General features: G+C 41.5%; 1 protein-coding gene across 1 annotated transcript in view; it reads right to left on the minus strand.

The window, feature by feature from the left end:
- The window catches only part of LOC143788544 (calcium-activated chloride channel regulator 1-like), a 70,144-nt gene that overhangs the window by 12,354 nt on the left and 45,891 nt on the right, over positions 1-11,899 (minus strand). Inside the window, exons 9-11 of the mRNA XM_077278279.1 lie at positions 11,204-11,310; positions 10,110-10,331; positions 4,352-4,622 (exon numbers count right to left, since the gene is read on the minus strand). Coding sequence (XP_077134394.1) covers positions 4,352-4,622; positions 10,110-10,331; positions 11,204-11,310 — 600 coding nt within the window. The remainder of the gene's footprint in view (positions 1-4,351; positions 4,623-10,109; positions 10,332-11,203; positions 11,311-11,899) is intronic.

Consider the following 11,899-nt stretch of genomic DNA (forward strand, 5'->3'; position numbering starts at 1 on the left):
GCAATCATGAACAGTGCATGATACAAACTTCTTGTACATAGTTTGCACCTTATTAAAGGTGCTCCCTACTGGTTTTACTTAAAGAAGGACTCTTTGTGAAGATACTACACTGGAACCTTTGTTGAGTATGGACTGGTAGCTTGAGAAGACACGCTACCTCATGGAGACTTGATCCCCTCTTAAAGGGGATGTTTATCTACGTACTTATGAGTAATACTGCCTTAAAACAGTAAATTGATGATGATGCTTTAAAAGAAAATGACACTGTCTACATGTAAAAGTTATATGTATTGAACTGGTTAACTGTAGAAGAAATGTTGATAATGTTGATAGAAAACGGGGATAGAAGGTAAACCCTGAATCCTCCGTGGAAAGCTAGTTTATTGAAAGAAAGAGTTAATAATGTGTTACCGAGGACAGAAAGTGAACCCGTAGGGGTTAGGTAGTGAGTCCTCCTAGGAGCCATCTGAAGAAGGCTCAGTAGTCCTAAACTGAAAGAATGTTATGTTCTATACTGTGTATAGTAGTGGAAAAGACAGAAGGCTCGGGCTGAAAGGAGCGGTCCTGTAAGAAAGGAGAGGCAGTAGGTCTGGTGCCGATAGGACAGGCGGTCCTGCAGATTTAAAGAAGGAGAATGAAAAAGTTAAATTACCTTATAATGTGATTATAGGAAGGTCTTTAGTGGATTCAGAGTGTATGTCCTTAAAGGCAATGTTAAATTATTGTTCAACAATTTTGTACTAAGTAGAATACCCGGTTGGGTAAGAAGAGTTATTTATAGCATGTTGCTATGATATTTAACCATGTTTGTAATGTTCAAGTGTCCTTACCTCCCATAAAGGGAAGCCTGTTCAAGTATACTTACTGTTATTGCACTCAACAAAACTGTATGTCTTTTTGCTAACTTGTATTGTTGTTTTCTTCCCAGTCCCGGAGTACTGTGTTTAACCAGGGGGGAGTGCAGTGCCCCAGAGTCCTGGTCGTTGCAGTACTGTGGCTCCGCCACTATGGGGAGCTATGGTGCGTCCGATGGCACTGAAGGGGTTCATCTCACCAGGTATCACAGACACCAATATATTTCACAGCCGGGCCTCCGGGGGGAGCTAAGGGTTCTATTCACTAGGCCACTCCCCACCATAGTGGGTAAACTGGGGGTCAGGCAGGAAGTTAGAGGAGAAGCTGACTGGGTTGGAACCAGGCAACACCTTGTGGCAGAGGGTTTTGTGGGGGAAGATACAGTAGGGTCTCTGTCAGGGGTGGGATCCTGACAGAGGCTTGGCAACTTGAACGAACGTAACGGGACCGTGCCTGCTCAGGATAGCGGCGGTGCCCAAGGAGGGACTAGAAGCGAGATAGATTGTGCTGAGTGAGAAACGAGATCAAAGCGATAGGAGAATACCAGTAGGAGTCGTGCTGTAAGACCGAGGCAACATCCTACTGAGGCACACAACCGGTGGCCGGAACGCCGAGAGAGTATTATAACATTCAGCTTCAAGCAATACTCTAAACAGCGGCAGGACAGTCAGTCTAAGGCGGGCTGTCTCACCTAAATCACCTATGCAGTCTTGGGGGGCAACTTGTGGAGAGGGGCGACTCTAGGGTCCCGGAAGAGCTCCGAGCCTACCCGTCAAACGGGTGCCGTTCCAACCAGAACATCAGGGAGAGACGGAGGATTAGCAGAACATCATCTAATCGAGTTGTGAGGGAACTTAAGAAACAGACACAACAGTTGTGGGGACTTTCCGTAAGCACAGCAGGGAAGGACCACAACACATAGCGCAAGCAGGAAGGCACAGATTTCCACCTGTGAAGGGAACTCTGGAGGTGCCATTGGACCGGCCGGACTTGCACAGCCTGGTGAACCGTATTCTGGACTGAGGACCCAGAGATCTTCAGTAAAGAGGTAAAGAGACTGCAACCTGGTGTCCTCGTTATTTATCGCAACCTGCACCCCACAACTGCACCATTATCACCACTTATTACACTGGACGTTCCCCACTGACAGACAGGGCCACGGACCGGGTCTAGCCACCGTGACAACCCCAGAACTGAGACTCAGAGGCCCGGCTCCGGGTACCCCTCGGCCCTGCGGCGGTGTGGGGGCGCTCCACTTACACACTGTGACAATGTCGGCACAGACTGGACAGTATCTGAGTATATAGGTGCAAAGGAAATATTAATGCCCTGGTGTAAATTTCTTCATATTTTTCCAAGTGGAATAACAAGGGATCAGCCCACCATAGTGTTTTAAGAAATGATTCTACAGAATTGTAATTCATTGAAGAATGCAAGTAAACAACATTAAGGCCACGTATAATATTTGGTCAGTATTTGACCTCAGTATTTGTAAGACAAAAGCAGGAGTGGAATGATCAGAGGAAAAGTATAATAGAAACATATGCATCACTTCTGTATTTATCACCACTCCTGGTTTACTGATATAAAATACTGACCAAATACTGAGTGTGTTAACGTGGCCTAATAGTGCACATATTAAAAATATAATGATTGACATCTTTGCTGTGTAGACTGGGACAGAGTCAGCAGGAAAAGCATTTTAATGACAGCTCTGTTATACAGCTGAAGGCATAGGTAGTGTATGGTAATACATCTTGCACACTCATATCAAATTCTACAAGCATCTCCCATGTCACTAACTGAAAAAGGAGTCTCCACTACATCATTTCATATAGTGCAGCATGTGAAGACAATTGACATTTTCCTTGCAATAAACTTCCATTCATTGTGCTACTATAAACCACAGACATGGGTCACGATGGGGTTATCTAGTGCCAGGTTCCGGTCCATCGTTGCAACTGTCCGCAAGTTACCTTGGAGGGATACATCTTATCAAGACATATGGGTGAGATCAAGCCTTTTTTTATGAGCACCGGCTTTTTTGAGCACTTACACTTTATATGTACAGTGGAGAAAATAAGTATTTGATACACTGCTGACTTTGCAAGTTTTCCCACCAACAAACACTGGAGCAGTCTGTAATTTTTATCGTAGGTACACTTCAACTGTGAGAGACAGAATCTAAAAATAAAAACCAGAAAATCACATTGTATGATTTTTAAATAATTAAATTGCATTTTATTGCATGAAAAAAGTATTTGATCACCTACCAACCAGCAAGAATTCTGGCTCTCACAGACCTATTAGTTTTTCTTTAAGAAACCCTCCTACTCTACACTCATTATCTGTATTAATTGCACCTGTTTGAACTTGCTACCTGTATAAAAAAGACCTGTCCACACACTCAATCAACCACTCTCCACCCTCTCCACCATGACCAAGACCAAAGAATTGTCTTAAGGACACCATGCAGGGGGACAACAGCCGGGGTATACACTGACTTCTGGCCCCATTCATCACATGCATTCCGTAACTGAAGAAGGTTCATGTTGAACCAAAACGTTTTGAGTATACTGCAAAATAAATTCTTCTGTTCCAGCATCCTAAGTTGAGTGCTAAGTTTTATGTTGATTAAGTATATGGCGTGGGAGCCTAACTGTAGCACCACTTCGTAGCTGTGCTCACGGTGTTGTTTCTATCATGACAATGACCCGAAACACAGAGCCAGGACAAAATTTCAAGGTCCTGTAGTGGCCTAGCCTGTTTCCAGACCTGAACCCAATAGAAAATCATTAGAGGGAGCGCAATGTTGCCCAGCGACAGCCCCGAAACCTTAAAGATCTGGAGACGAGCTATATGTAGGAGTGAGCTAAAATCCCTGTTGCAGTGTGTGCAAACTTGGTCAAGAACTACAGGAAACATCTGACCTCCGTAATTGCAAACAAAGGTTTCTGTACCAAATATTAAGTTCTGTTTTTCTATTGTATCAAATACTTGTTTTATGCAAAGTTATACAATGTGATTTTCTGGATTTCTTTTGAGATTCCGTTCCTCACAGGTGAAGTGTACCTACAATAAAAATTACAGACCTCTCCATTCCTTGTAGGTGGGAAAAGTTGCAAAATCAGCTTTTTTCCCCCCCACTGTATGTCTAATTTGGTCGACATCAATTGTCCCTCAACTATAGGTAATTTATTATAATAATATTATTTAAAGCTAAGTTTTACATATCTTTATAGTTTACTTCTCCCTGCTGATAATACATAATTTGCATATTGAGAGTTTATTTGGGAGTCCTATACATGAATTGATTCCAGCTGACCCTTTCCAAAAACCACTTTACTAACATTTATGCAGACAATATAGTTTTATATGGCATCTGAGTAATATAATATTTATTACAATGAGGGACATTTCTTCTGTGAAATTCTGTATGAGAGCAGTCACATAGAGTTCTGTAGGTTCTAGGATCATTTCCATGTGAATTTCTTACCTGCTCCATTGTCCAAAAGCTCTGTAATCACTGAGTTTCCACTCTCTGATTCAATCATTGCTGTTACTTTGGCTCCTGTCACTGGCAGCAGACCTTGGCTTACAGATGCATAGATTACCATAGGGTTTGGGTAATTATTAGTATTACTGTTCATATGGCAGTCGGTGATTATCGGTGGCACATTTTCATCTGATACTTTCGAGGTTACAGTAATGCCTATGATTTGATTTGCTGTAAGGGGGTTACAAAGTCTGTAATCCCAGCCTCCTCTCTGGAATTAAACAGCCATCACACCAGTAAGATTAGTGGTGGGTAAAAAAATAAATACAGGTTGATTCTATTGTAAATGTTATACCGTATATAAAATTCAAGTGGGTTTATACCAAAATTGTCTAATATCTTCAGGTGAACATTGGGGGAATCTGAAATCTGTGGGACCGATAGCCCATTTAATGTGTATGGAGTCACTAGACATCATCTACTGTTAGAGAAAGGAAGTATCAGATATATTGGATTTTAACTTGTCCAATCTAAAGGTGCATGATAGTGACTTAAAGAGAACCTGAGTTTTAGGTCAAATATACTAATCTGGACCATAAATTGTAGATTTCATTGCTGAGTATTTGCACTCACTTCACATATGAGAATTATGTACAGCAGTATTTAATAGGGGTTAGATTAATTACAGTATTCCCTGGGGAACTTCTTTCAGCCTTCCAGAATAATTATACTATAACATAACATTGGACCCTGATTTACTTGGAAATTTGAGCATCTATTCAGCTTTGAACATCATTTACTCACTTATCTTCCATAAAAAAATCTACATAAATAGTTGACTAACTTGTAAAAATTATAGCACTGTGTATTGTGTACTTGTTAAAACCTATTATATCTCCCAAAGCTGCATTTAGAATTTAGCTAACTTTATAACTTCAGGCTACAAAACTTATCAAGGTTAGTTTCTTTTTGATAAATACTCTAAAACAGTCTAAATTAATATTCACTGACATGTCAGACTCTATGTATTCTGACTCCATAATATATACAACTGTATAACTGTATAAAATGCGCCCTCCCTAGTAGAGAGGGACCTGAGAAACCCCTATAGCTCCCTAAGTAGTGTGAACCCTGGGAAGCTGCCCCGGCAGGATCTAAACCCTGAGACGCCGCACTGGCAGTTCCTGAATCCTGCAACCGTTCTGTCAGTACTTGAACCTGCACCTGTGTCAGTCCTGGGTAGTATTCCTGAGTCCGTTCTGTCGAGCCTGTGCCAGTATCTGAATCCAGCTTTGTCTGTGACTCTGTTTCAGTATCCATTTTGTCAGAGCACCCAGAATGTGAATAGTCTGAACAGAGTTTTAGTCCTGCCTTTCAGTTACTCCATGTCCTGACCCCTGGGGGGACCAGCCATAGGATCGGAGACTGCCTACCTGGTGGCACTGTGCAGCCTTGGTTGACTCCACCATCAGGAGCTCCATTGAAAACCACTAACTTCAGTGAAAACTGCTTAGCCACACACCTCCTAGGTAAGCCCAGCCCCATGGCGCAGTGGACACACAAACCATATGACACAGAAACCTGTCCTAGGATGTTCATTAGAAAGTATCTTGTGAGTATGTGCAGAAGGAAGCTCCACTGTTGTGACCTGGAGATAACTAATACCACGTACAGCGAAGCGAGGTCACAGCAACCAAGTTTCCTACTGGCTATTTTGATGTACAACAGTGATTATCTTCCTAGACAAAACACATTTTATTTGCTAAATAAGGGTCTTTAGGAATGTATTCATAATGTCCATAATAACAGGGTCTGTACCACAGGACTGGCTTATAGCAAATGTGGTGCCAATATTCAAAACGGGGACAAAAACTGAACTCAGTAATTAAAGGCCAGTAAGCTTAACCTCTACTGTGGGTAAAATCCTGGAGGGCATTCAAAGGGACGCTATGCTGGAGTATCTGAAGAGGAATAACCTCATGACCCAGTGTCAGCACGGGTTTACTAGGGACCGTTCATGTCAGACTAATTTGATCAGCTTCTATGAAGAGGTAAATTCCGGACTGGACCAAGGGAACCCAGTGGACATAGTGTATATGGACTTTTCAAAAGCTTTTGATACAGTGCCACACAAAAGGTTGTTACATAAAATGAGAATAATGGGGATAGGGGAAAATATGTGTAAGTGGATTGAGAGCTGGCTCAGGGATAGGAAACAAAGGGTGGTTATTAATGGAGCACATTTGGACTGGGTCACGGTTAGCAGTGGGGTACCACAGGGGTCAGTATTGGGCCCTCTTCTTTTTAACATATTTATTAATGACCTTGTAGGGGGCATTCAGAGTAGAATTTCAATATTTGCAGATGACACTAAACTCTGCAGGGTAATCAATACAGGGGAGGCCAATTTTATATTACAGGATGATTTATGTAAACTAGAAGCTTGGGCTGATAAATGGCAAATGAGCTTTAATGGGGATAAATGTAAGGTCATGCACTTGGGTAGAAGTAATAAGATGTATAACTATGTGCTTAATTCTATAAACTCTGGGCAAAACCGTCAATGAAAAAGACCTGGGTGTATGGGTGGATGACAAACTCATATTCAGTGGCCAGTGTCAGGCAGCTGCTACAAAGGCAAATAAAATAATGGGATGCATTAAAAGAGGCATAGATGCTCATGAGGAGAACATAATTTTACCTCTATACAAGTCACTAGTGCGACCACACTTAGAATACTGTGCACAGTTCTGGTCTCAGATGTATAAGAAAGACATAGCTGAACTAGAGCGGGTGCAGAGAAGAGCGACCAAGGTTATTAGAGGACTGGGGGGTCTGCAATACCAAGATAGGTTATTACACTTGGGGCTATTTAGTTTGGAAAAACGAAGACTAAGGGGTGATCTTATTTTAATGTATAAATATATGAGGGGACAGTACAAAGACCTTTCTGATGATCTTTTTAATCATAGACCGGAGACAGGGACAAGGGGGCATCCTCTACGTCTGGAGGAAAGAAGGTTTAAGTATAATAACAGACGCGGATTCTTTACTGTAAGAGCAGTGAGACTATGGAACTCTCTGCCGTATGATGTTGTAATGAGTGATTCATTACTTAAATTTAAGAGGGGACTGGATACCCTTCTGGAAAAGTATAATGTTACAGGGTATATACACTAGATTCCTTGATAGGGCGTTGATCCAGGGAACTAGTCTGACTGCCGTATGTGGAGTCAGGAAGGAATTTTTTTCCCCAAAGTGGAGCTTACTATTTGCCACATGGTTTTTTTTTGCCTTCCTCTGGATCAAAATGTTAGGGCATGTTAGGTTAGGCTATGGGTTGAACTAGATGGACTTAAAGTCTTCCTTTAACCCTAATAACTATGTTACTATATTTTCTTTTCCTTTTGTTCTATTCCTAGAGAACACCTTTACTTATAGACCAATATCTATCTCCAGTCTACGGCCATGCTTTGTCTTTCCATCTGCTACATCAATAAGGGCCTTATTTACAATATAGTGACATTGCCCATTACTGTACAAGTTCTGGGAAACAGGTGATAAATAAGGATTACTGCGTATCTTCTATGTGTTGTAGCTACTGGGTCATAAAAGACACAAATCAGCCATGTTATGTAAGGAGAAGGTTGCAGTTTCCGCAACACTAGGACTGAATGTTTAAAAATAAAATAGTGAAAAAATAAAAGTATAGTTGCAAAAGTGTTCATGAACTTCTCAATGTTTGGTGCCTGACCAACCCAATAACTTAAGCTGTATGCATTATTTATCAAATTGATTATATCGGAAAGGATAACCTCTCATTTTTTTTATAACCTTAATAGTAATAAAAGAATAAATCTTAACAATAAAAATTGTACAAATATAAAGCCCTGTGAATGAGCTAAAATCAGGTTTCTAGTGGCGGAAAATAGAAAGGTGATTAAGTGGTTATATTAACTTAAAATAGGGCAACATATTGTTATACAGAAATGTAGGAAACCTTATAGTTTATTGATATAAGTAAGATCCTTCTAAATCATGGGTTACATAATTAATAGGAATGTGATTTCAATAAAGAATTACCGTATACATTTTCATAAAGTTTGCCTGTCTTTTACAATCTTTTACAATGGTCCCCCCAATTAAATCTGACTACAGGATGTTAAATAGCTTAAACCACCAACAATTAGATGTCATTTGCAGGAGAACATGGCAGTAAGTATTCAGTTTTCTGAAGTGTCGCTACTGGGGACTTGTGGTTAATGCGCTATTTGTGTAATGCATGGAAAAGATGGGTCCTATAAGCTCAGAAACAAATTATAGGTTTTTTTTCTCCACCTAATAGCTGAAAATGCTGAAATAGGTAGCCATAGTGTAGCATTTGCAACTGGGTTTTCTGAACTAGACAACTGGAAATCAGAAATCTTTCTTATGTGTATGTGATCTATACCAGGGCTACTAATTTTTTTTTACAATTCACCCAGTTCAAGAGAACTGACATTTTGCACCCCGGTCTTAATGAAGGGACTGTTGGAGTAAGATGTGCCTAATTCATTAAGAGAGGAGCACCACTTAATGAATTAGCCGGGTGTTATATGTGTTGAGCGCCTCTGCCAGAAATGTTACTCCAGCCATGTGCAGGTGTACATTTCTGGTAGAATTTATGCCAACAGAGTGGTGTAAACTTTCATAAATGTGACGTGTGGGCTGCGTCATGACTTGCCGTACCCCAACTCTGCTCACTTTGCAACAAAGGCCAGGAATGGTGTAAACACAAAGTAGCTAAAAGTATTTAGATTGTTGTGAAACTTCGAGTTCTGCAAAAATTTGGCAACATTTCTAGATGTTTTGCACTAATAGTCTATGTAAATATTAAAAAACCCCTCAAATTATTCAAAATGCATCCCCTGAACCCAGTAGAACATGACAATAATTACCTAAGGTGTTATGTTACTAAACTAGTGATTGGTGCAACCATAGACAGGCATACGGTATATACAGGGCCGTTTCTTCAACAGGGCGGGCAGGGCGGCCACACGGGGCGCCGTGGGGCCGGGGGGCGCAGGAGAGGCCTCGGGCCCCGGTGGTCCCCTGCCCGCTGCTGCTGCTGTTTAAGGGCTGTCAGGGGCGCGGATGCCGCGCTCAGTGCTGGGCGCGCCCTGCCCGAACTCAGCTGCAAATCTGACAGCTGAGCGGTCAGATCATCGCCTCGCGTCGCCGCGCCCCCCCCCCCGCACCGCACACACCACAGTCTATAAGGCTACGTTCACATTTGCGGTCCTCGCCGCAGCGTCGGGCGCCGCAGCGGCGCCGCATGCGTCATGCGCCCCTATATTTAACATGGGGGCGCATGGACATGCGGCGCACTTGCGTTTTGCGCCGCATGCGTCGCTGCGGCGCCCGCGTCGGTGCGCAGAGGACGCAGCAAGTTGCATTTTTGCTGCGTCCAAATTCAATGAAAAAAACGACGCATGCGGCGCAAAACGCAGCGTTGTGCATGCGTTTTGCTGCGTTTTTATTTGCGTTGTGCGTTGCGGCGCCGACGCTGCGGCGCACAACGCAAATGTGAACGTAGCTTCAACCTGCACTCCCACACTGATAGTATTATTTTCGGTGCCGGGGGGGGGGGGGGGGGGGGAGAAATTTCCTACTCTCGCCCTGTGTCATTTTTGGGCTAGAAACTGCCCTGGGTATATACATCCAAATGCTTCTGTGCTTCAACAACAATTTTGAGACTTGTTGATCTACACAACATTACCTCTGCTGTTCCCGGCAGCTGAAGGCTGGATAACTTTGAAGTGGCATCGCTGATGAATTGTGCTTCAGTATACAGGATCCCTTTTGGATCTCGTAATTGAATATTTGGTACGGCAGTCTGCCAGGTGACCATAAATGAGGTGTCGTTCCCCACTGTCCAGTCAACGAAGATGGTGCCATTCAGACATGTTCTTGGCTTAAGGTCTAAAGATGTGCTCTCCAGCTATTATAAAAATATATATTATTAACTATTGGTCACAGTTGTATTAATAGCAATAGATTCAATAAGAAGTACACAAAATACAGCTACCATAATTGGTGCAAGATATAACACATATTCATTGATTTATGTGTCTAATGGTCTAAAACACCAAAACAGCGGTTGTCAAACTTTGTTTGGTCAACGGAGCTCAAAACAACCAAGAGACCTCACTGAGGAACCCTAACTTTTCTACAAATATAGTACTGGAAAATTAGAAGTAGTAGCTACTATATGGTAGTGCACCCCACAAAAAAGTTAAAGGCTTCCCAAAATAACATGACATGAGAAAATTAGCCACTAAAACAGTTAATTTTGACTTTTTGCTGAGTAACAGCCATTAACTTCTTAAATATGCAGTAAATTTTCGCCCCAGTGTATGTTTTTGTTACTTAAGGTTGATATTCATGGATTATCGCTATGCTTTTTCAGGTCCTATTGTCTGCTGCTTATTCTACTAAGGAGCTATCCTACAATGATAACCCTGGACAATATTCCATATTTTGGCATTAGGATGTCATAGAAGGTTTCACTACTCTGGATCCCTATCTATTTGCCAGAGCAGAGAGCTCTAGTGCGTCTATGCAATCCATAGACCAGTAACTTATTCATTTAAATATCCAACATGGAAGAAGGAATTCCCAAGCTTCAACCAATCAATCTATACAAAATCCATTTAAAAATAGGTTGCCTTGAAGCCACAACCACATTAGTATATCTTTAAACATTCGGGTAAGAAAATAAATAAAATAAAAAGAGAAAAATATAATTTATTCATCCTTTTTTATAAATCAATAATTTTAACAATTTAGACATAACAGGATCTGAGGCATCACCTGAATGGTCTGCTGTTGGTCATGTCCATCTACAGGTAAAATTCTACTGAAAGCATCAATTATACCGTTAGCGTCCAAGTTATTCAAAACAGCAAATTGTCGTCCTCCTGGAAAAAATGATTAAGTTATAAAACAAAATATGCAAGTTCTAGTGTAAAATATGTAATGGGTGAGTAAACAGGATAATACCAATAGACATATTGTATTGTACCAGGTATAGGCCCCAATGTAAAATCTGTAACAAGGCCCCAGTCCTATCGTTGGCCAGTAGAAATTTGTAAATCCTTGCTCAAATCAAGTAAACTTGACTTTAACAAAAAAGAAGAAAAGTCAGACTTTAAAGAGGCTGTACTGCTCCTATAACTTCTGCATCTGTAGATCAGCGGCACTACTGACATAGCATCCATTGTTCTCATGTACTATTTGCCAAAAACTGAGTGACGCCTATAAAGGAAAGAACACAGTACCTACAGTCAAATATGGTGGCGGTTCAAGATGTTTTGTGGTTGTTTGATGCCTCTAGCACAGGGTGCCTTGATTGTGTGCAAGACATCATGAAATCTGAAGATTACCAAAAGATTTTGAGCTTCAATATAATGCCCAGTGTCAGTAAGCTGGGTTTGCATCCCAGGTAATTGGTCTTCCAGAAGGACAATAACCCCAAACATACTTCAAGAAGCACCCAGAAATGGATGT

Source organism: Ranitomeya variabilis, chromosome 8, assembly GCF_051348905.1.
Source record: "Ranitomeya variabilis isolate aRanVar5 chromosome 8, aRanVar5.hap1, whole genome shotgun sequence".
Lineage (NCBI taxonomy): Eukaryota > Metazoa > Chordata > Amphibia > Anura > Dendrobatidae > Ranitomeya > Ranitomeya variabilis.